We start from the raw sequence: 24,845 nt of genomic DNA, 5'->3' as shown, positions 1-24,845 counted from the left end.
AACATGATCCTCAAAATTGATCTTGAAAAAGCCTTTGACAAGCTGGAATGGTCCTTCATTAAAGACACTCTTCTTTTCTTTGGCTTCCCAGAAAATCTCATTAGGCTCATTATGTCTTATGTCACCACGTCCACTATCTCTGTCCTTGTTAATGGATGCAGGACTGATACTTTCAACCCTACCAGGGTGATTAGGCAGGGAGACCCTATGTCCCTCTACCTTTTCATCCTCTGTACGGAAAGACTCTCCAAATGAATGAGGTGAAGGCTAAACACTGGCACCTCATAAGCATTAGTACTGGAGGCCCTAAGCTACCCATATCTTCTTTGCTGATGACCTAACCCTTCAAGTCTTCAGCCTCCTCTCTGGTCAGACTATCAATAAAGCTAAATCTAAGGTGATATTCTCTAGTAATTGCAGCCCTGAGAATGAAACACTATGCTCTAACATTCTCCAAATCAGGCCCAGCCATGTCTTTGGCAGATACCTTGGCTACCCTATTTTCCATAGAAAGCCTAAGAACAGTGACTTCCAGTTCATCCTAGACAATATGAAAACCAGATTAGCCAGCTGAAAAACAAAGTTTCTGAATATGGCTGGTAGGACTGTGCTGACCAAATCCACCCTTAGCAGCATCCCCACCCACATCATTAAATACATCAAGCTTCCCAACAAAGTTCATGAACACATCAATAAAATTCAAAGGGACTTTGTCTAGGGTAGCTGTGCTGAGAAAAGAAAATTACACCTTCTTAGCTGGGACACACTCACCACTCCTAAGGCCAAAGGAGGGCCAGGACTCCATAAGAGTGAAACCAGGAACAGAGTCCTCCATGCTAGCCTTGCCTGGAGACTGCATACCAAACCTTGCCCGTGGGGGGGAGTGCTTACTCATAAGCACTAAAATAGTAGGTCTACTCTAACTAGAACTTGGAAGAATGTCATGGGAGGATGGAGGGATTGTTCCAAATGTATAACTTGGTGTGTCAATAAAGGAAAAAAAGTCAATTTTTTCCTTGATAAATGGATTCCCCACCTAGGCAGTATAAAGAGTACCATCCATGGCCCCCTTAGTACTTCTGACCTGAATCTTACTGAGCACAATCTCTACAACAATGGCAGTTGGGACCTTAACCCTCTCTCCATGGAACTTCCCCAACACCTAAAAGAGATTATCCTTAGCACTTCCATACCTTACAACTCCACTGAGGAAGATATACCCACCCGGGGGCTCACTAGTGATGGCCATTTTAGTACTGGAAGCATGTATAACCTGCTTAGAAACCAGGAGAACATGCACCACACTACTAGAGACTTCACTCTACTATGGAAGGCCAACACCCCAATAAGATTAAAACTTTCCTTCGGCTTTTTCTCCATGATAGACTTCCTACCAATGCTTATCTAAGCCACATAGGCCTTCCCATGTCACCCTTCTGCAATCAATGTCAGAACCAACAAGTAGAAATAATAGATCACATCTTTTTCAAATGTCCCAATGCCCTCTTTTTCTGGGATAAGCTTATTCACTCTTCCATTTTTAAACCCAACAGTTTACCCACTACCTTCTGTGCTGCTGACTGGGAGAAAGAGTGGCAGATGTTGAAAGGTAAAGACTTCAACAAATGGCTCAACTGGGGGACTCTTCTTCCTTACTGCCTTTGGACCATTTGGCTGGGACGAAATGACAATAATTTCAACAATAGGAACACTCCCATCTCCCCTGACCAGGCGGTTGCACTAGCTACTGTATACAATTTGATAGCATGTGCTGAAAAGAACAACACCTCCACTACCTCCATGATCACTGTCAGCTGGAAACACCTCGCAAAGGGTAACCTAAAGCTAAACATAGATGGCTCAGCCATCGAAAACCCGGGCAAGGGGGGATTAAAGGAGCCTTTAGAAACCATGAGGGGAACTGGGTGTTAGGTTATTGCATGCACCTCCCCTTAACCACTCCCACAATGGCTGAAATGTTGGCCCTAAGATATGGCCTGACCATAGCTAAAGCCAATAATTTCCATCATATCAACATTGAAATTGATTCTACTATATTACTACATATGCTTGAAAAGGATCATCCATCCCACCATAACATTTTGACTGAGTGCAGACTACTAATGGAGGAAATGCATATAACAGTCCCGACAAAGATCTATAGGGAGCAAAATGCAGTGGCGGACGCGCTTGCGAAGGAGGGGAGCTAGGCTCATGGAGCTGGAACCAAAACACTACTGACAAATGCAACATTTTGTATCTGCTCATTTCCAAGCAGATAAGGAGGGCACATGTTTTAATCATAGGATTAAAAACTCATCTATTCTCCTGCTGGGATGTGGCCCCGAACAATATTTTTGTGGCCCCCCACAAATGCTAGGGGCACTAACTGTGTGCTACACTAATTTCTAATGAATATCTACTCTTTTTAACCAAAAAAAAAAAAAAATCATCATCATCCTGTGACTTCAATAAATATACTATAGTAGTACTAGAATTACATAAAATTGCGTCGTTTACTTTATTTTTTTTGTTTTCCATATGAAGTACGATATATTCATTGTCCCACAGTGAGAGTAAATCACTTTTACTTTTTAATCTATCCAAAGTGGGTGTCAAATACCGATGGGAAACCAAAGGAAGGAAAAAAAAAAAAGAAGCTTATTATTCTTAAGTCAACCATTTCACTTCCCAAATACCCAATTCCATGGAATTTTCATAATAAAATAATAATAATAGTACTAATAAAAAAATTATGATATGATGTACGTTTGTGGAAAATAGTAAGCACTATATATGGTATAGTATAAGATAGACGAAGAGAATATAGTACTCAAAATATGGGAGAGTTGAAGTATGAGCCTTTATTTGAGACCAAGAGGGCTAAGGGGAGGATAATATATAGGCTATTTGCAACTTCACTTTTTTGTGGGATTTTTCTGATATGGATTTATAGATTGTGTAATATACCAAAACCAGGTGAAAATGGTAGATATGGTTGGATTGGAATGCTTGGAGCCGAACTGTGGTTTGGTTTTTATTGGTTCCTCACTCAGTCTCTTCGTTGGAACAGAGTTTATCGTCAAGCATTTCGAGAGAGGCTATTGCAAAGGTATGTGACGATCTCATCTAAAAGTTTAATGTGTTAGGTTGAGTGGATGGCCTTTTGAAGTTGTTGTTGTTGTTGCGTTCTAGCGGACACACAAGTGTACGTGGTCACTCAACTAGTAACTTTAAAAGCCAAGTATTGATCCCACAGGGACTTGTGCTCAGCAACGATCTAATTCTAGTATTACTACGAAGATTAAACAATGCGATAATATAAACTGCTTGAACAATAATGGAGAGAAATTCAGGGTTAAGGCACTACGAACAATCCTACTTAGCTATACTATCTCTCCGGTTTAGTTAATTACCTTGGTTGTTGATTGACGGGGTTGATAACATGACTATGATCTTCCGAGCCTCTAATCCTCTATTAACTTAGCCCCACAACTACATCGTTGGGCGTGGATGCGAGAACTAAGTTAAACGCATTTATATTTCATCCCGTATATGGACCAACTAGGGCGAATTAGGTAAATTCCTATCCTAAACGAAAATCTTAACTTCAATACCTTGAACGTTTAAGATCCCAGTCTATTGTTCCACCTTCCGGGCTTAATAGAAATATAAGTTTATCCTAAGGGTCGCGAATCCATAACTAATAGAAAGGATTTATGAACTAATAATGAAAATAAACATAAACCAACTCAAATATAAGCTTCAGTAATCATGTTCTTGGCCTCAAACCTAGAAGAGGGTGTTTAGCTGCTCATGGTCTTACAATGAATCGCACTAATGAAATTCATTTATAAAAACAAAAAATAAACTAAAGAAAAGATTAAGAACCCTAAAAGAAGCCTCCTCAAGTGTATTTCAAGCCCCAAAAGTCGTCCAAGGTATTTAAAACAAGTTCCAAGTGTCCTATTTATAGTTAGACAATAGTTGGCCGTTTTGTGACCATGGGCGTGCCACGCCCTTATCGCAGAGGCTTACTGTTTTGTGCCATTTTGGTTTGTATCTAAGGGCGTGACACGCCCTTATCTTGGAGACTAGAGGGCGTGGCACACCCTTGTGCTCAAAATTTTCAGATTTCGTCCATGTTTGCTCCATCCATTAGGCTTGGAGTTCCTCACTTCGTGGTTGTCTTTCCACTTCAAATTCAGCTTGTGTAGTATCCCATCATTGGGTTTAACATCTCACAAGGCTTCCTATATCATTAAACACCACAAATTAGTGCTTTAACACAATAGAATCCAACAAGAACAACTAGAACAGCACATAGCTCAAGCTAGTAACACTAGTTTTCTCGTCTAAACTCTAAGTGATCGTTTTCATTCCAAACTTGTTTTGAACACACACTGAACATTATAAACATGTAGTTTAACACTTCGATGCTCAATCATATGAATATCAACTCATTACGCACATACGTAGATATTATAACATTTAGGTGCATAAATTCACGTAAGATCGGTTGTTGTTACTTGCGTTGAGATTTAATGAATCAATGATATTCCTATAGCCTATCCCAACTTGTTTAGGATCGAGGCGTAGTGGTAGTAGTAGTTTATTGAGCTGGGCACTTGTTTATAGTGATGAGACGAGTTGAGCTTTATTGAGTCAGTGATGATTCATGTAGCTGGACCCAGCTTGTTGAGGAGTAGTAGTTGTTGTTTATTGAGCTGACCAATTGTTTATAACGATGAGATGAGTTGAGCTTAAATGAACCAGTGATGATTCGTATAGCAGATCCCAACTTGTTTGGGACTGAGATAGTAATAGTAGTTGTTGTTTATTGAGCTAAGAACTCATTTATGACGCTGAGATGAATTGAGCTTTAATGAAGCAAAGATGATTCATATAGCTGATCCTAACGTGTTTGGGATGGAGGAGCAGTAGTAGTAGTTGTTTATTGAGTTGAGAACTCGTTTATGATGACAACGTAGTTTGAGCTTTATTAAGTCTTGAGTATTCATAAAGCCAATCCCGATTTGTTTGAGATTGAGGCGTAGTTGTTGTTGTTGTTTATTGAGATAAGACTTGTTTATGATGATATCATAATCGAGCTTAAAATGAAGTAGTGGAGATTCGTATAGTCGACCTCAACTCAATTTGGGATTGGGAGGTAGTTGTTGTTGTTTATTGAGCGGAATACTCGTTTGTTCATCTAATTATATTTTCAACTTGCCTCTCACATAAGGGCCTGATTGTTTTTGGGTCATCAAGCACGTAAAAAGTTTTTTTGATTAAGAGTAAAGATGGAATTTGAATTCAGAACCTATGTTGTTCGGGCTCTTCAAAAATGTCATCGGGTGCAAGTCGGATCCTTCAAAAGTAGTGCGTTTTTGGAGGATTCGACAGGGGTATGACGACATTTTTGGAGTCCAAACAACTTAGTTCAGAACCACACTGTCTGCTCTTATAACATGTTGTATTGTGTGATCTTCTCATTTAAAAGTTTAAACCGTCATATATAGAGCAGGACATAGTGGCGGAGCCAAGTTTTTTATTAAGGGGGTTCAAATGTGCACACCGAGCTAATCGAAGGGGGTTCAACATCCACTATATATATAAAAAAAAATAGTTTTTAACCATGTATAAATAGTATAATTTTCCGCGGAAGGACTGCGTATATGCTAGCTCCGCCCCTAGCAGAACACTCATTATCATTTAACTACATTATCAACTCGCTTCTCACATAGAGGCCTGATTCTTTCTCGGACAAGCACGTAAGAAAAATTTGAATGAAAGTGGAGGTGGAATTTGGACTCAAAACATTTGCCTGCTCTAGTGCCATGTTGAGTTGTGCCAAGTTGTAAGAGAGAACATAGTTTTGTTAACGTTACTATTTACTGTTGAATGAAAATAGGTATGAGAATGAGTTGCCGAGAGTAGATGTATTCGTGTGCACAGCTGATCCTTCAATAGAGCCACCAATTATGGTGATCAATACAGTTTTATCAGTCATGGCTTACAATTATCCACCGGAAAAGCTCAGTGTTTATCTCTCAGATGATGCCGGTTCTGAGCTTACCTTTTATACCTTACTTGAAGCTTCTCGCTTCGCAAAGCATTGGCTTCCTTATTGCAAAAAATTCAACGTTGAGCCGAGATCACCTGCTGCCTATTTTGCATCATTGCCTGCGCCAGATCAATCTGGTGCAGATTTTTCTGAAACAAAGGTACTCCCTCTGATCAATTTATAGTACATTAACTTCTTTTCAATCTATTTCAGAAAGAATGACACATTTATGTTCTTGGAAACTCTTCAAATTTGAACTAAATGGCTTGTCCCTGCTTACATACTCTTATAATCATAGAAATGTCATGACATGTTTAAGACCTTAAATTCTGAAGATGCTTTTGGTATGTGCAAAGAGTCCGTTTTGCTTTCTTCAACTTCGTGTCCAATCAAATACACTTGTTTCAGTATGTGCCTGTTCTTTAAAGATTTTTTTTTTTTTCTGTTTGATAAAATTTTTGATCCAAAACTGTTGACTTTCAAGCATAAATCTTACGACTAGCTAATAGTAGGTCAAATCTATAAAATGTTGAGGTATATATACGGTTTGATAGACAACGTCTTTTCTTAATGCTGCAGAGATTATACGAGGACATGGCAAACAAAATTGACGTTGTGTGCAAGGCTGGAAGAGTTTCAGATCAAGCAAAATTAGAATACAAAGGATTTTCCAAATGGAATTCATATTCATCCAAGAAAAACCATGCTGCTATCTTGCAGGTATAAAAAAGCAAGTTAGGCCAAGTACTTGTTTCTTATGTTAAGAGAGATTCAACAATTTATGTATTTACAAAACATATGTTTTCACCCTTTTTTGTATAGTGCAATTTTCCGATGAAGGGGATTCAGTCCGCTGCTTACTATCACATATGGGCAGAATAACTGTAACTTTACATATCTGATCTTATCTATATCTGCTTTTATTTGCGTACTAGATACTAATCGACAGCAGAGATGAAGGGGCAAAGGACTTTGACGGGGTAAAACTGCCAACTTTGGTATATGTGGCTCGGGAGAAGCGTCTTCAGCACTTCCATAATTTCAAAGCCGGGGCAATGAATGCATTGGTAAGTCATAGTACCAGTTTCTCATCACATAAGTGAGCAAGATGTTTTTATTACTTTATGAAATCTTTGTTAACATGTGATGACTTAAACATGCAGATCAGGGTGTCCTCAGAGATCAGCAACGGGCCAGTAATTCTGAATGTAGATTGTGATATGTACTCGAACAACTCAAACTCGATTCAAGATGCTCTTTGCTTCTTTATGGATGAAGAAAGAAGTCATGAAATTGCTTTCGTGCAATTTCCACAATCTTTCGAAAATACCACTAAAAATGCAGTTTATGGTTCTCGAAGAGTAATTGATGAGGTTAGTCCATCTCTAGGTTGAATTATCTCCTGAATCATTCAGTGTGGTGTTGATGAATATTCATTGCTAAAATGTTCCTACCATTACTTTTACGTCAACTTAAGGTGGAACTCCACGGTGCTGATGGTTACGGAGGTCCTTTGTATACTGGCAGTGGCTGCTTTCAAAGGAGAGACACCCTTTATGGTAGAGAGTTTAGCAAGGAAGCTAGGATTGATTTGAAGAGTTCATGTCCCGAGAAGAGGGAAGAAAACATGCACGAGTTGGAAGAAAGACTAGAAAGATTAGCAAGTTCCACGTATGAGCAAAACACTCAATGGGGAAATGAGGTATGTCTATCTGATTTTTCAAATTTTAGATGAGATGGTCACATAATTTAGTAACTGACTCGTTGTGATCTTAACTAACATGTCAGATTGGTTTGAAGTACGGGTGCTCAGTCGAAAATATATTGACTGGGCTGACAACCAAGTGTAAAGGTTGGAAATCCGTTTACTATCATCCTAAAAGGAAGGCCTTTTTAGGGGTTGCTGCAACTACTTTGGATCAACTATTAGTGCAGCATAAGAGATGGTCCGAGGGCGATTTAAATATTTTCTTTTCCAAGTATAGCCCTGTTTGGTATGGACTTGGAAAGCTCAATCCCGGCCTTGTGTTGGGATATCTCCATTACTGCTTCTGGTCTCCAAATTGCTTTGCAACTCTGTACTACTCTATCGTCCCTTCGCTTTATCTACTCAAAGGAATTTCCCTGTTTCCACAGGTACTTTCGCCCCTTAATCATCACATTTTCTTAGCAGTATCTTACTTTCGTTTTGACATAAGTCCCGTGTAGTACCTTACTGCATCAGTACCGGTTATGAGCCACATTCAGCTTTGAGTTTCTATCAAGTTTACTGTCCATTATGCTCGGATTCTCTAAAACACACTACTTTTGGACGACCTGACACTCACATGACAACATTTTTGTAGAGCCGGGGAAAACATCAAACCGGCACTCAAACTCGCTCCCCTTTTGCTCACAACTTGCAGGTCTCCAGCAAATGGTTCTTGCCATTTGCATACGTGATAATCGCAGAACTAACATATAGTTTCGCTGAATTCCTGTGGAGTGGCGGAACAGTTCTTGGATGGTGGAATGAACAAAGAATATGGCTTTACAAGAGAACAAGTTCCTACATATTTGCATTTCTTGATACAATGTTGAAGCTATTTGGTTCATCCAATACAACATTTATAGTCACTCCAAAAGTGACTGATGAAGATGTGTTGTTGAGATACAAACAAGAGACAATGGAATTTGGAAGTGCTTCACCTATGCTTACAATATTGTCAACATTGGCAATGCTCAATCTTTTCTGCCTTATGGGGTTGGTGAAGAAGTTGATAGTAACAAGAGAATTGGGATTGAAATATGTATTTGAAACAATGGCTTTGCAAATTTTGCTTTGTGGGATTCTTGTTTTTGTTAACTTGCCTTTGTATAATGCTCTTTTCTTTAGGAAAGATAAGGGGAAAATACCTAGTTCTACTGCTGTTCAGTCTCTTGTTTTTGCACTTTCTGTATGCACTTGTATTGCATATTTGTAATTGTTGAAGAGTCCCTTCGGTTAGTTAGTATGTTCACTTATGAACCCCTTAGTGAATATCCTGGCTTCGCCACTGGTACTATAAAGGTTGGATCTTTTTAAGAACAATGTGTAATTTCGTGATCATGAGACTAAGGGCCCGTTTGGCCATGGATATTTTTCCCCTTTTTCCGGAAAATGTTTTCGGAATTGGAAATTATGGTGTTTGGCCATGAAACTTTGAAAAACAATTTCGGAATAAATTCCAAAAATGGGAAACAACGTTGTTTTCCCTTCTTTCTACTTCCAATTTCAACTTCCATTATTATTACATATAACCCCAATCTTAAAATTTTTATATAAACCTCTCTTATTAACTAAATTCCGTAATTTAAAAAAAAAAAGATCAAATTCAATAAAATAATTAATTCAAGTGAAAATAATTAAGAATTTTCATCAACAAATTTAAGAATATATAAAATATATTTATATCTATCAATCATATTTATCAAAATATATTTTTCTCTATTTAATCGATTATGGTTAGATAAACTTATTTAGCTCGTGCTTGTGATATTTTTATTCAAATTTTAGAAGAATAACAATCATAATAATTAGTTTGTTGTTAATTATTTCATCAATTGAAGACATAAATTATTTTCTCAACATTTGGTTGTATGTTAATAGGGAAATTAGTAGTTGGGTGATTTTGATAATTTTTAAAAGTTGAAGGCATAAAATCATATTTAAAAAAGATTTTTCAAAAGTCTAAAAAAAAAATCAAAAAGACATGGCCAAATACAATTCTACCTCCAACTCAAACTTCATCTTCAACTACAATCCCAACTCCGAAAAAAATAATTTTCATGATCAAACGGTAAAAATATTTACACAATCAAGTTACCTGTAAGACAATTAAATTTGAACTCATAACGTTATGATTTGCATAGCGACATCTTGGTTGATCAGTGCATCTTCAATATTTACGAGATATCAATTCAATTTGCTTTAAAGGGTTGGTAAACTCAAACTTCTTTATTGGTTTACCGAAGGTAAATCTCAAAATTTAAAACAAAGTCTAATTGCTCAACCAAGATGGGCTGTGGTGCAGTGGATGAGACTGCTCTACCCTTAATCCGAAAGTTTAATTGCTCAACCAACATGGGTTGTGGTGCACTGGATGGGGCTGTTCCACCCTTAATCAGAGGTCAAGAGTTCAACCCTGAATAAGGAAAAAATTTCGTTGGGAGCGCTGACACCTTAATGGGTCCTGCAACGTGCGATTCGGATTAGTCGAAAATCTAATGCAGACACCGAACACCAGATGAGAAACCAAAAATTAAAAAAAAGTCTAATGTCTTCTATATTTTCAATTCACTTACATTTGGTGCTACAAAACTCATATTTTACAATATTAAAAGTTGAATCAATTACACCTTTTCACATAAATACAAGTCAAAATTGCGTACAACAGATCCATGAAGTCTGATCTTTTATCTCGCACATAATGAAAACGTAATGCATCAGAATAGCTTTTTCTATTCAATTATAACCAATAAAAAATCGAAAAAAATTAATTGATAACATGTTCAATCGAACGGGTGATTTTCTCCTCGACTACGAATCTCATACAACCCCAATAAATTAAAAATCCTCATTTCTAAAGTCAACTATTTGACTACCCAATTCCAACTAATTAAAGAATTTCCCCCCCCCCCCCCCCCCCCAAAAAAAAACTAATTATGGCTTTTGGGGTACGGTTAACCCAAATACAAAGTACAATTTTAGTTCATGTGAAAAAAAAATTTAAGACAAAAGCATAAGTCATATGTTGTACTTACGTTCCTTAACTCAGTCAAACTCTTTCACAATTTTTTCTCTCCAAATTCCAAAATTTTCTCCAAGAAAAGGTAAACCCTAGCTCTAAATATCCTCATTTTATCTTTATTTATTTATTTAAAAAAATAATAATTTAATTATTTTTTGTGAAATTAAATTTGTGGATTAATTGCAGATGAGAATTGGGTCATTGAAAGTTTGGATCTTGGTAACAATATTGGTGGTGGCATGGAGGTGTGGAGGGGTATATGGGATAAGATTTGTGATAGATAGAGAAGAATGCTTTTCACATAAAGTTCAAATGGGAGAAACAGTTCATTTATCATTTGTTGTTATCAAATCAGAAGGTTCTTGGCATTATAGTCAAGAGGGTGTTGACCTTGTGGTAATTAAATTGCTTCTATCTATATCTGTTTTAGTGTGTGTGTGTGTGTGTTGATATGTTTGTTTGTTAGGTTGTTTTGTATATAGGTAAGTAAATTTTCAGTGTTTGTGGTTTTTTGATGATTGAAAATTGTAAAGATTTCGTCTTTCATTGAGATGAAAAGCTTTGTAGTGGTTATCAGATTAGTTTTATATCTTGTTGCTGTGATTCTATACTGTTAATTTGTTGTTTTGCTTGCAAAATTTTCATTAGAAGCTTGAGTCGTCCGAGAAATTGTAAAGATTTCGTCGTTATTGAGATGAAAGGCGTTGTAGTAGTTATCGGATAGTTATATATCTTGTTTCTGTGATTCTAAACAGTTAATTTGTTGTTTTGTTTGCAAATTTTTCATTAGAAACTTGAGTCGTCCGAGAAATTGTAAAGATTTCGTCGTTATTGAGATGAAAGGCGTTGTAGTAGTTATCGGATAGTTATATATCTTGTTTCTGTGATTCTAAACTGTTAATTTGTTGTTTTGTTTGCAAATTTGTCATTAGAAGCTTGAGTCGTCCGAGAAATTGTAAAGATTTCGTCTTTGTTGAGATGAAAGGCATTGTAGTAGTTATCGGATAGTTATATATCTTGTTTCTGTGATTCTAAGCTGTTAATTTGTTGTTTTGTTTGCAAATTTTTCATTAGAAGCTTGAGTTGTCCGAGGAATTGAAAAGATTTCGTCGTTATTGAGATGAAAGGCATTGTAGTAGCTATCGGATTAGTTATATATCTTGTTGCTGTGATCCTATACTATTAATTTGTTGTTTTGTTTGCAAATTTTTCAGTAGAAGCTTGAGTTGTTTGAGATTTTTTGTTTTGTTTTTTCAAATTTGTGTTGACTTTGATTTTGACCTTCATTAGGATGTTGAATTGACGAGTAACTAGCATTATCTTTTCATTACTTTTGCTTGTCTCTCTTCTTGTGTCTTTTGCAACTTTAATCCTTTTTTCAAGCATAAAATGGGACACGATAAATTGCAATTTGTTTTTGCGGGTGGTATGAGAAAAGGTTATCACTATTGTCCCTTCTTTTTCTGTTGTGAGTTGAGTGAGCAAATCCTAACTATGAGAATATAATTATAGGGGTCATATTCAAGAAAGTTTGAATCTTGGTTCCGTAAATTGATGATTCTTTTTGACGCGTAAGGATTACTTCAGTCAACTTTTCTTGTCGAGTGTTTGTCTTTACATTTTCTATAAACAAGATATTTCCGAGGGCTAATGGTGCATGATTTTAAACTCGGTGAAAAATTGACCCACCCCTCTACTGTCCGCCACTTAAATATTAGAGTTTATTGCAACGGGGTTGAATCCATGATGTGCGCCTAACAACACATCATGAATTGCAATCTTAGTATTAGACCAAAGCCTTGGGGACTTTAGTTTTTAACTTCTTCACTCCGGGTTTTTCATGCTATCTAGGATAAAAGCCTACATAGCCTTGTTTTACATTCTCGTCTAGTGGAAAAAGGTGTGTTTCATCTATCATCTGGTGTGTTATTCAATTGATGTCGTCGTGTTGGTGGAAATTAGGTGAAAGGACCTTCTGGGGAACAGATTCATGATTTTCGTGACAAAATAAGTGAGAAGACCGAGTTTGTGGCCCATCATGAAGGAGTTTATCGTTTCTGTTTCAGCAACAAGTCACCCTATCATGAAACCATAGACTTTGATCTACATTCTGCCCACTTTGCATACCATGATGAGCACGCAAAAGACGGTTAGCTTGCCACTTTGCTTCATCTGACTTTGTTATTTGGGGTCTCCTTACGAGAGACTTTACTTTTGATTATGATGCTGCAGAACATTTCAAACCACTGTTTGAGCACATTGGACAACTAGAGGAAGCTTTATACAACATTCAGTTTGAGCAGCATTGGCTCGAGGCCCAGACAGACCGGCAAGCTATAGGTACAAATAAAGCTTTTGCATATTTTTTACATGAATCTCCCACATTTCCGCAAATCAAGATGTTATCAATCACTTACGTCTTTCTAGTAGAAGCGGTTCTCTTTTCCTTTTATCGTAGGCTTCAATAAGATAATTCTCCTCTCCCCTTTTCCTCGCTTTTTCATATTATGTTAGTCTTTAGATCCAGTGAAATGATCATTATCATTTTAGTTTGGTTTTATCATCTAATGTTTAGCTTTTTGTTGATGAGGATGCGTACCTCTCCTTCATCTTATATTATATGAATGGTTATGACGATTAGCATACGACCACTTTAAGCTCAAAATACTGGTAATAGTAAAGAAGTGTGAGGTCGCTCTTTCATTTCACTGAGCTACCTCAGCTTTGCAAACGTTATGAATTAACGTAGATGTTATTTGCTTATATTGTTACATAAACCAGTTGGCCTTAAGCACTTCAGATGTTGTCTTCTTTGGATTAAGGATATCTGCAACTTAGCAGTTTGGGTATTTGCATGCATTGTCTCTATTCTGCTACGATTACAAGAAGAGATTATACCCATGTGTTTTATGTTTCTCTTGGCTTCTCTATGTTAAACTAACGATAAAAGTAGTATGCACAAATCTGCCAGATCGTGCTGAGTTTGTATGATGTCATCTCGATTTTATGCAGTGAATGAAACGATGAGCAAAAGAGCATTCTACAAAGCTTTGTTCGAGTCTTCTGCTCTGATCTGCGTTAGCGTCCTGCAAGTTTACCTCCTCAAGCATCTTTTCGAACGAAAACTGGGGCAGTCCAGAGTTTAGCTTTTGACAGAATCCTTGAACTTTTGATATATTTGCTTTCTGTATTCCTTGCAGAAGGGGCAGGTACTGTAAAAACTAGAAAGGACGGTTTTCGCCCTGAGATTTAAGTTATATTACAACTCCTTTAGTTGGATGGTGAAGGCTCAATAATGTTCAATAAAATTTTACAGTTCCTTTTAGAATTTTGTTTTGTTTGTCTCATTCTTCCCTTCAACAAGCTTGATCCTGAGTTTACATTTGCACTTCAGTCTCGTTATATTTCAGTTACTTCAATGACGGGTATGCTCGTCTGGGACTGACCCGCCCATGCGATGGAATAGAGTGTACGCAGACTTTGTTCCATGGGAGATGGGAGGTAAAAGAGGCTATTCCCGATAGACCATTGGCTTAAGGAAATTTGGCATTAAGCTATGCATTTGGACTGTAATTTGGCCTCATGAGCTCAAAACTCCAGTCGTGTCTATTTCAGCGAGCCTCTGTGCCCATATTTTTACTAAATAAATACGCAAAAAGGAATCTCTACAACGAAATGTTGGGTGATTTTAAAGCATTAAGAAAGCATTATCTACTGGCGAAAAATGATGAATCTCAAGAAATTAACAGAAATTTACGATTGAAAGGTTGCTTTACAAACCACAACAATATGTGAAAACAAGCAGACTACTTGTCTGCTAAATGTAAAAATAAAAAGATACAACATATATAGGTACATCCAACATTTTGTCTTTCACATTTTGTCCCCCAACAAGTATAACACAAGTTTTACAAGACAAAAGGGAACATGAGCAATGCCTCAGTCTCCAGCAGCACCAATCCAAAAGAAGTTTGCAGGGTTCATTATGAATATGCAGACTTATATTCAACTTTTACAGCGAACCTCGTCAAGATTCTGCATGAGGGCTCTGCATACAGCAAAACCATTTTTTCTGCAAAAAGGCATTCATATATAGAATATAGTAGTGAGATTTTAAGAAATAAGAATGCTTCAATGATTAATGAGAGAAGTAGCATCTATGAAAAGTATATTCAGATGGGTCACCGGACAAGTTTATCCGTCATTACATCAGAAAGCAGTCGCATAATTATAGTATGCACAGGGCCCCGAGCTCATAGAGTCATAATAGAAAAGACGAGAATCTAGCCTGAAGATTCCAAAACTTAAGTTTGACAATGGAGGACAGCTCTTCCTAACCTAAGCCACAATGGAGCTGGTCAACTACTCTTTACTCATAAAACAAAGTATGCGAAAGAAAACAAAATCCAGCTGGTGGTTAACGACTCTTACTCATTAAAAAAAGTATACGAGAGAAAACAAAATGCGGCTGGTCAACTACTTAGATAACCTGACAAGTATTTTCTTTTTCCTCATATCAAGTATGTAAAGGAAACACCATTCCAACAATGACATACTTAGTGTTGCTCTCAATTCCTTCAATATTAAGAAATAATAGCTGGCAACGACTAACTTCGACAATGAATTTTTTCAATGGAACTGAAAACTATGATCTCTAGGTTGTTAATTTTATGCCTGAACAACTCAACTATCACGTTGGGAACAACCCAGCCATCCTGAGTAAGAAAAGCTAGGTTCTTCTATCCAATGTTTAAAAGTAGAGGCATAGATTAGGGTCTGCCCTTGACCTTTTTTATATCATGAGAAGTACATTTAAAATTGTATAAATCCAAACTAGAAAATTTACAAAAGAAAATTAAGTATCGTTTCATAAAAGTTGTACTACATCTTCAAACTATGGAGCAAACAAATATTAATTATAAAAGTTATAGTTTAACATTTAGAAGGAAGAGCTAAGCTAATGTCTTAGTACGTACGAGATGAACAATCAAACTTGTAAAGTGTGAGCTTGGAGTTCTAGTGACATACAAGGCGGACAACCAATATGAATAGTATGCACGGGATGAAAGCTCCACATGTCAAAGCGTTAGCCCTATAAAACTTCTGCTCTTCATGGTTGCCCTTATGTGTTTAGAAGCCTACGTCACACCTAGAGAACCCCAGAGGAGTCCTGCTAAACAATTGCCTCAACACATTTTTTTCCTTCAGATAGATGGATAGAAGGGAAGTGTGATTAGCTAGCTTTGAGCTTACAAGATGAGTTCTGTGCAATTTCTTGACCTAAGAGATGAGTTGTTGACTCCATTTTACTGTTTACCACCTACGGGTATGTGAATACCCTACTACCAGTTTCGGAAAAAACTTACTGCCATGTGTTTCAAACTTTTGCTGATTAAGTTAATGCTCTGGATCTTCAAGTAATTAAGCTCAAGCTTTTGCATTGATCTAACAAATTATTGTTAAAAGATGATTATATTGTGTGATGGAAGTTTTATTTTGATAAACCTTCCACGTACGACTCACTAAATTACAACCAAAATATTCTGAACATATGAGGCAGCAGAAGACAGTTGAAAGAGGCTTAGTTGGTCCTGAATGGATATCTTAGGCCAATGTAAGTCCTTCTATTGTTTCGAGAGGGACATAGAATAAGATGGGATTTCACCTATCTGATAAATGAATTATCCTCTGAACGGAAAAAGAAAACTCTCTGTGAAAATGCAGATTCACGCAGCTAATGGCAGTTTAAATATGAGAAGAGCAAAAGACAGAAATTTGTTAACATTTAGACCAAAAAGGGTAGAGGGTATAAGTCACTGAATTTACTCAGCTAGAAAAAGAAGTTATTGAGATAACTTACGGTTTGAGGTTTTAAAGGTTCTTCTCCTTCCTTTCTATTACCATCAGCCTTTGTTGGTGACTCTGGCTTGCCACCAGTTTTTTTCTCATCCCTAGCCTTGTTGAAAATCACAGTAAATCCTTCTGCAGAAGCTGGGTCATTGACGTCCCATTCACCAAACTTCGGCAATGGTCGACCCTTCTCCTGCTGGAAGATAGATGTGAAAGCCAAACAGGAAAGTTAAATAATTGGACAAGAAGGAAAACACTCCTGAACAGTATAATTGCATTTAGTCAACTGAGTAATTTCATGAATGAATCATGAACAAAGACTGTAGCAGAGAAAGCAGCTAAAATTATCAACGTGCCACCGTAAATTTGTTAATACAAAGTGCAAGAATGCATATCTATGACTCCATCCCACAATCACCAAAGGACGCAAAGAGCAGGCCAAAATTCTCCAAATCTTTAATACTACAAAATGAATATTTGAAAGTTGATGCATTAGGAAGCATGCACAATGGGATTCCAGAAGGACAAATCTGAAATTCCGCTGGCCTTACCAAAAGCTCATAATGGTGCCCACTGCAAAAAGATGTGGACAAGGTCCGAACAACTTGAGAAAAAAAGAAAAAACACCTACTTGAAGTCTACTTCCAAATTTTCAGAAGTGCTTATGTTCAATTTTATGAGATCTTCCAACAACTGGCAAACTACAATATGCATCCACAAAATGTCAATTCTACACTAACATCTTCAGTGTAATCCCGCATCCCACAGGTGGGCTCTGGGGAGGCTAGAGTGTAGGCAGACCTCATCCCTACCTCGTGGAGGTAGACAGACCCTCGGCTCAAGTAATGCACATCAAAGGCAGTAGAAAAGGAAAAACAGAATCAAAGAGGACATAGTAAATCAAACAAAATGTCAATTCTGTATTTCTTAAATGAACTAGACTTCATATTAAAGCTGATTCCAGAATTCAAATTGTACCCCGATATTGCTGGCATGTTGCCCCTCAAAGGTTGTTAAACCAATATGATCTAAATCAATACCACTAAAAGGGCTTTGACATTTCAGGATGATCATATGCCCTAGTGATCATAACAAAACTATCAACACAACTTTTCTAAAACCATTCAACGTAACTCAACTGGAGATATACACCTTTCCATCAATTCATGCATGCACATAGCAGATCAAAGCATTAAAAGGAGGAAAGACTAGAAATTTATACATAGGCAAGGAGTAAAAAAACCGCACAAGACGCAACAATGCAACATTAACTTTAGGCTATTCAGAATTTTTTGATTGAAAAAAGCAAGCAACTAGTCTACTTAACAAATTCAAATACTGAACATAAACTGCAAAAAGTTATCACTACTGGTAGGAATGAGCCTATCTACTTAGTACAGCCAAAAAAAAAAACTAAACTTGAAATCCCTATATGGCCGTAGAGACGGTAAAATAAATTCCCATTTAGAAATATAGTTAGAAGCATACGTTTTAGATAACTAACTGAGCTAAGGTATATTTTGCAAAAAGTAGACTGTCCCTTGGGGAAAATGGGGGAATTGCAGTAATGGAGTTAAACAATCTTATAGCCATCACATCAAGAACTACCCTTGAATATAAAACACGTGAAAAAATAGTAAAAAGATCCTAAAAGTATTAGCAAAAAGGAACACAAACGGGGAATCTTAGCAGCTCAGTTGGTTGGTTGACTACTTGAACTCTCACCTTGTTGGTGAGAGTTCCATTCTTCACTTTCTAATCCACTCTCCCATTTCACCTTCCCCTATCCCCAACTTTAGGAAAATAATAATAAGGAACCCAATGAAGCTTTATCGAAAAAATATAGGACCTAATTAGCAATAAGAACCCAACTAGTAATCTTAGTAGCTCAATTGGTCGACCACCTAACACTCTCACCTTGCTGGTGAGGGTTCGATTCCCCACCTTGTAATCCCCTCCCCCATTTCCCCTACCCCAAAATTTTAAAATAGGAACCCTACGAAGCTTCATCAAAAAAATAAAGAACCTTTCAAAAGGGAAAGCAATTTTTCTTTTTCGCACAGTTCAAAAACAAAAACCCACTGAATTGCAGTGACCGGAGAGGGGGGAGCAGGAGGTCACCGGGACTCTAGCTCAGACTATTACATTCCAATTGTAGTCCATTGGCCCCTGATGTTTTCGAAAAGGGGGGTTGGGTGCATTTTAGCTCAGCTTAACCAACCAAAGTCATACCAAAAATGATAAGCAAAATTTAAGCAGCAGACGAGAATCAAAATTCAACGAAAAACCAAGCTTTATAAAGGACCTGCCTAGAAGTCAAGATTTTAGATCAAACTCAAGGAAAACACACAAACACAGTAAATTCAGCAAACATATAGCTATCAATGAAAACTCATCAATCACCCCCACCCCACAAATATACACCAAAAACTAATATACCTCAAGATTTTCGATCAAGCTCAAATTTTTTCATTCAAAAGTAAACTTCAGCAAAGATGAAGCCATCAATGAAAAATCATCAATCAAAAACCACCCCAAAATCTAATATACCACAATCAAGATTTCGATCAAAATCAATTTTTTTTATAACAAAAAAAAACTTTCTGAGAGTAAATTCAGCAAAGATTAAGCTATCAATGAAAACCATCAATTAAAAAAACAACCAATAAACCCCAAAAACTAACATGCCACAGTCGAGATTTTCCTTCAAAATCAATTATTTTTACAAGAAACACACACACAGAGTTGAGAGTAAATTCAGCAAAAATGAAGCTCTCAATGAAAAACCATTAAACAAACACACCTAGAAACACCGCCACCCCCCAATAAGCCTAACACACCACAGTCAAGATTTCGATCAAACACACACAAAAAGAAAAAAGAAAAAATCAGCAAAAATGAAGCTACCAATGAAAATCCATAAGAAAAAAAAACCAATAAACCAAAAAACAAATAAACATTTATTCATATAAGTACAGATGATCAGCTAAACACAATTAAAAGAAAAAAGGAACAGACAACAAGTGAAATCGAGTGAACAGAAACAATTAATGAAGAGGATTAAAGATTTAATCTTTACATACCGACATGAATCTCAATACAGAAAAAAAAAATTGATGATTTTCGTCACTGGAGCAGAGCAAAAGAGAAATGGAATTTGTGAGTGAGAGAGAAAACAGAAATGTATTGAAAATGTGTAGTCTACTTTTGGTATTAGGTGTATTTTGGGAAATCAAACATACATACATCCACAAATACATACATACATATATATATTGAAGTGCGTTGAAGTGACTGATAAAGTTCCTCTCATGTGACCAAAAGGTCACAGGTTCAAGCCTTGAAAAATAGCCTCTCGCAGAAATGCAAGATAAGACTGCGTACATACACTCTTGTGGTGGGGTCTTTCTCCGGACACCACGTATAGCGGTAGCTTTAGTGCATCATACTGCCCCTATATATATGTGTGTATATATGTGTGCACACGTATGTATTTGGTAGAGTGTATTAGAATAATACAAAATATGATGTGATAGTAATGCTTGTATTAGCTATGTTTGCATTAGTTATGATTGTATTTTTCTTATGTAGTGTTTGGTTTAATGTATTAAAAATAACGTGAATTAAATAATTTCTTAAAAAATATTTTTTTTTACAAAAATATCCTTCATATATATGTTAGAAAGGATGTGAATTTTTTCTTGAGGGATAATAACGTCTTTAATCATATTAATGCACGTATTGGATCCATTAATACCATGGATTTTGACGTATTAGTAATACATACCTTAATATGCAATAGAGTGTATAACTAATACAAACATTACTTAATACACTCTACCACTCTACCAAACGACCCCTTAGTGAGAATGCATTGATATATTATTATTGTTATTACAACAACAACAAATTCAGTATATTCCCACATAGTGGGGTCTGGGGAGGGTAGAATATACGCAGTCCATACCACTACCTCTAGGGAGGTAGAGAGAATGTTTCCGATAGACCCCCGGCTCAAGACAAAAGACATTAAACAGAAACATCAAAATTGTAGAACATGATACAAATAAAATTGGTACGACACTCGCAATTAAAGAAAAAAAAAAAAAGAAATACATAAGTAAATCAATAACTAAAGCCATAAATAAATAGATAAATACATAAATTTGTCAACAAACGATAGCAAGTCCACCTACTTACTGACTACTACTCGTCCACACCCTTAGCCCTCTACTCTAATGCTTTTCCTCCATAACTTTCTATCCAAGGTCATGTCCTCAGTCAGCTGTAACTGCTCCATGTCACGTTTAATCACTTTTCTCCAGTGTTTTTTCGATCTACCCCTACCCCGCTTGAAACCTTCCAAGGCCAACCTCTCACACCTACGAACTGGGACATCCGTGCCCCTCCTCATCACATGCCCAAACCATCTCAACCTCACTTCCCGAATTTTATCCTCCACCGACACCACTCCCACCTTCTCTCAAATAATTTCATTCCTAACCTTATCTGCCCTAGTGAATCTACACATCCAGCGTAACATTCTCATTTCCGCCACCTTCAACTTTTGGATATGAGAACTCTTAACCGGCCAACACTCTACTCTATACAACATAGCAGGTCGGACTGCAACTCTATAGAAGTTATCTTTCAGTTTAAGGGACACCTTCTTATCGCATAAAATTCTCAAAGCGAGCCTCTATTTCATCCAACTTGCCCAATGCGGTGAGATACATCCTCATCTATCTCTCCATTCCCCTGAATCGTAGACTCGAGATACTTAAAACTATCCTTCTTGTAAACCACCTGAGAATCCAACTTCACTACCACCTCCTCCTCATGCCTCGAGTCACTGAATTTGCACTCCAAGTACTCCGTCTTGTTCCTACTCAACCGAAAATCTTTAGACTCCAGGGTCTCTCTCCAAATCTCCAGCTTATCATTAACCCCTTGTCGCGATTCATCAATCAGAACTATATCATCCGCGAAAAGCATACACCAAGGCACCTCGCCTTATATATTCTGCGTCAGCACATCCATCACCAAAGCGAATAAAAACGGACTAAGAGTTGATCCCTGGTGCAACCCTGTCAAGACTGGGAAATGCTCAGAATCTCCTCCCACTGTCCTTATCCGAGTCTTCGCTCCCTCATACATGTCCTTAATCGCTCTGATATACGCCACCGGAACCCCCCTCGCCTCCAAGCAACTCCAAAGAACCTTCCTAGGGACCTTGTCATACGCCTTTTCCAGGTCTATAAACACCATGTGAAGATCCCTCTTCCTCTCTTTATACTACTCCACCAGTCTCCGCACAAGGTAAATTGCCTCCGTCGTGGAGCGACCAGGCATAAAATAAATTGGTTCTCCAAAATAGACACAATTTTCCTCAAACTCCGCTCCACCACCCTTTCCCAAATTTTCATCGTGTGACTCAACAACTTAATACCCCGATAGTTGTTGCAACTCTGAACGTCACCCTTGTTCTTATATAGAGGAATATATTATTATTGTTATTGAAACATATATATGTGAAAATGAGACCACATATATGTTTTTGGACTACAAAGAAAAGTAGACAACTTATATGCTTGCTAAGATCATATTCGAGTAATTAATAAAATTATTGTTATGGTTACGAGTTTAAGGCATATAAACAACTTTTGATACAAATACAAGCTAAAATTGCATACAATAAAATCTTATGGTACGGTCCTTTATGGAATTTTAAACATAGCGGGAGCTTTCTTTTGTTGCTCCTTCCAGATAATTTGATGTTTACATTAAATTAATTTAAGTTTAATAAATAAAACTAAAATATGTATATAAATTAACTATAATTTATTGATAATATCACAACATAACATATTCAGTTAATTTCACAAATGAAATTTAAGATGGTAAAGTGTACTTCGGATCATTCTATTTTATGTAGGTAAAAAGACTGTTTTTTATTGGATGAAAAAACACAACAAACACTTTCTTCGTTTCATATTACTTGGTCGCTCGAAAAAGTTTTAATCACACATGTATTTTACTAAATTGCTTTTATTAATAATATTTTGAAAAAATCTATGTTTGACTATTATTATTACATGAAATTGTTTAACAAAAACAATAAAATTCTTCTAATTTATTAAAATGAATAAATACAATAGAATACTATTATTTATTATAATATAGGAATCAAGTTAAATGTTTAGAAATAACAAGCAATAATTAGCATACATATCAAATGACAATAAATTCTTTTTGTGGACCATCCCATGTGGATTTGTAAACCAATTTGCACACAAACTCGACTCTAAGACTTAAGTAGACGTTGGGTCAATTTTGAGTATAAAACGTTAGACAAAGAATATTATGACTCCACATTTTCTTCTAACGTTTAGCAATGGAGAGTTGCGAGTTCTTGTCGCTGCATGAGTCATGAGTATTAGTTCGAGTTTAGAATTTCTTTGACACGATTATATCGTTGTTGCATGAGTCATGAGTGTTAGTTCACACTCGAAATTCTTCCGACGTGATTATCTTGATCTGAAATTGAATATGAAAGTTTGATGAGCATAGATGAGCAATACGAGTCTATTGGGAACACCGCTCTACCTCTAAGCCTAAGGTAGAGGCTAGGTCTCCAAATGAGCAATACGAGTCTGATACGGATCTAGATATGAAAAATAGAAATCTACCTAAAGAAACAAAAGATAATCGATGCAAGAAAGTAAAGATAGGTAAATTGACATAAGAAATTATAAGAACCAATGGGTGTATCAAACCCGAAGAACCTTAAACGAGTAGAATCGAACACCAATTTCTTACGTAGACCTCAAGGGAATCGAGTTCCCAAGCAACCCACGTTTCTAAACAAGATGTCAACACAAGCTAATCCAAGCTTGCAATTCACTCTCAAAGGAGCATTCATTCAAATATCATCAAAAGTTGCTATTGAAATGTCTAAGGCATCTATTTATAGTGTTTGCTTTTCTTGCATAAACTAGCCTATTACAAAAATAGCCTAAAGTGGCTATTTTGAAAATAACCCACATGGGCTCTTCAAAGCATGCTCCAAGCTCCAAGCAATTATTCTCACATGGAATTGTAGCCTTAGGAGCTTAAACGGGGTCCACCAAGTGCATCCTCGAGCTCCTTTCTTGACCATGACTTGAACCTCTTTGTATTGGCCTCGAATGATGTAATTAAAAGCTTTAAGGACCCTTTGGCTTGTATCAGAGTCTATTGAGAACAACCGTTCTACCTACCTCTAAGGTAGAGGCTTGATCTCCACACATTATAATTCATATCCTTCCTGGACCTACTTTGTGCAAACTATGTATGTTGTTATTGCTGTAAATGAACAATACACAGGACTATTAAAATTTGGTATCATTTTTTAATTGTAACCTTTTAATCATTAAAATCCTCCTTTTTTGCCTTTTATAAATTGCCACTCCCTCCGCTACTATGATGTAAATTAAGTGCACATCATGAGTTCAAACTTTGACAAAACTGATTAAGTGAAGAAAAGTAAAGAAATGAACTCATTAATCACCAAATTTCAAAACTTATGTTCGTGACCCTCGAAAATTTCTCAGTTATAGCCTCATAGTCATAATTATATGTTCCATGAAATCAGGATTAATCCGAGTATAATCCATTATAAGCAAAATGGATTAAGGAAACTAATCATGGTTTTTTTTTCTTAGTCCTATTGCACATTACTCAATTATTAGTCTTCATGTACTTGATCTTGTCGTGTTATGAAAGCCAAGATTTGACTTTTACATTAATTATAGTTTTATTTAATTAGCAGAACCAAAAAATAACTCATAATTTGATCAATTCTACTAATCATGAAGTAGCAGAATCAAAATTGTAGTCACCAGCCGCAGTGCTATAATTTCTCGTGGATAATATATTCGATTTCCTACTACTAAATAAATTCATAGTAACATTAGTTAACCAACAAATCATGTTTAAATTAATAATAATTGGGATTACTGTAGAGAGAAAAATCTATACAATCGATGATAAGGACATCAGAAATACGTAATACAGTTACATATATGAATTTTATGATGCCGGAAGAGTCAGATATCGTTATTAGAGGTCCTCGTTAGTATGAGTTAAAAAAAAAAGCCACTCAGCATTAAACTCTCGCT

General features: G+C 36.6%; 3 protein-coding genes across 6 annotated transcripts; 2 read left to right on the top strand and 1 right to left on the bottom strand.

The window, feature by feature from the left end:
• Positions 1-2,549: 2,549 nt before the first annotated feature.
• On the top strand, positions 2,550-9,131 carry LOC107878819 (cellulose synthase-like protein E1). 3 transcript variants are annotated; one of them, XM_016725959.2, is made up of 8 exons: positions 2,550-3,112; positions 5,915-6,227; positions 6,647-6,787; positions 7,003-7,134; positions 7,231-7,440; positions 7,545-7,769; positions 7,856-8,203; positions 8,413-9,131. In XM_016725959.2, the coding sequence occupies exons 1-8, from the start codon at positions 2,841-2,843 to the stop codon at positions 9,028-9,030; spliced, it is 2,259 nt and encodes a 752-aa protein (XP_016581445.1). In that variant the 5' UTR covers positions 2,550-2,840; the 3' UTR covers positions 9,031-9,131. The 3 variants fall into 3 exon arrangements, with proteins under 3 accessions (XP_016581445.1, XP_016581446.1, XP_047249338.1); XM_016725960.2 differs by having other exon boundaries at positions 2,551-3,112; positions 8,473-9,131; XM_047393382.1 differs by having other exon boundaries at positions 2,558-3,112; positions 8,276-9,131.
• A 1,627-nt stretch (positions 9,132-10,758) lies between these two features.
• Positions 10,759-14,164, top strand: LOC107878818 (transmembrane emp24 domain-containing protein p24beta2). Its single transcript, XM_016725958.2, has 5 exons — positions 10,759-10,918; positions 11,023-11,232; positions 12,799-12,985; positions 13,069-13,176; positions 13,849-14,164. The coding sequence occupies exons 2-5, from the start codon at positions 11,023-11,025 to the stop codon at positions 13,980-13,982; spliced, it is 639 nt and encodes a 212-aa protein (XP_016581444.1). The 5' UTR covers positions 10,759-10,918; the 3' UTR covers positions 13,983-14,164.
• A 400-nt stretch (positions 14,165-14,564) lies between these two features.
• On the bottom strand, positions 14,565-20,010 carry LOC107878817 (protein NOI4). 2 transcript variants are annotated; one of them, XM_016725956.2, is made up of 3 exons: positions 19,770-20,010; positions 16,697-16,879; positions 14,565-14,908 (listed from the first exon to the last, which is right to left on the bottom strand). In XM_016725956.2, the coding sequence occupies exons 1-3, from the start codon at positions 19,944-19,946 to the stop codon at positions 14,864-14,866; spliced, it is 405 nt and encodes a 134-aa protein (XP_016581442.2). In that variant the 5' UTR covers positions 19,947-20,010; the 3' UTR covers positions 14,565-14,863. The 2 variants fall into 2 exon arrangements, with proteins under 2 accessions (XP_016581442.2, XP_016581441.2); XM_016725955.2 differs by having other exon boundaries at positions 16,697-16,882; positions 19,770-20,000.
• Between the last annotated feature and the right edge of the window lie 4,835 nt (positions 20,011-24,845).

This window comes from Capsicum annuum, chromosome 7 (genome assembly GCF_002878395.1).
Source record: "Capsicum annuum cultivar UCD-10X-F1 chromosome 7, UCD10Xv1.1, whole genome shotgun sequence".
Classification (NCBI taxonomy): Eukaryota; Viridiplantae; Streptophyta; class Magnoliopsida; order Solanales; family Solanaceae; genus Capsicum; species Capsicum annuum.
The sequence above is the reverse complement of the archived record's forward strand: the minus strand, read 5'-3'. Positions and strand labels throughout refer to the sequence as shown.

What these genes read in the sequence shown, in the direction of transcription:
- LOC107878818 (XM_016725958.2), top strand. Translation starts at nt 11,023, where the DNA reads ATGAGAATTGGGTCATTGAAAGTTTGGATCTTGGTAACAATATTGGTG. An exon ending in AAGAGGGTGTTGACCTTGTG is followed by an intron (nt 11,233 to 12,798) that starts GTAATTAAATTG and finishes GGTGGAAATTAG; the next exon opens with GTGAAAGGACCTTCTGGGGA. An exon ending in GACAGACCGGCAAGCTATAG is followed by an intron (nt 13,177 to 13,848) that starts GTACAAATAAAG and finishes GATTTTATGCAG; the next exon opens with TGAATGAAACGATGAGCAAA.
- LOC107878817 (XM_016725955.2), bottom strand. Translation starts at nt 19,946, where the DNA reads ATGTATTTGTGGATGTATGTATGTTTGATTTCCCAAAATACACCTAAT. An exon ending in CTGTATTGAGATTCATGTCG is followed by an intron (nt 16,883 to 19,769) that starts GTATGTAAAGAT and finishes TCTATCTTCCAG; the next exon opens with CAGGAGAAGGGTCGACCATT. An exon ending in AACCTTTAAAACCTCAAACC is followed by an intron (nt 14,909 to 16,696) that starts GTAAGTTATCTC and finishes GCCTTTTTGCAG; the next exon opens with AAAAAATGGTTTTGCTGTAT.
- LOC107878819 (XM_016725959.2), top strand. Translation starts at nt 2,841, where the DNA reads ATGGGAGAGTTGAAGTATGAGCCTTTATTTGAGACCAAGAGGGCTAAG. An exon ending in CAGATTTTTCTGAAACAAAG is followed by an intron (nt 6,228 to 6,646) that starts GTACTCCCTCTG and finishes TTAATGCTGCAG; the next exon opens with AGATTATACGAGGACATGGC. An exon ending in ACCATGCTGCTATCTTGCAG is followed by an intron (nt 6,788 to 7,002) that starts GTATAAAAAAGC and finishes TTTGCGTACTAG; the next exon opens with ATACTAATCGACAGCAGAGA.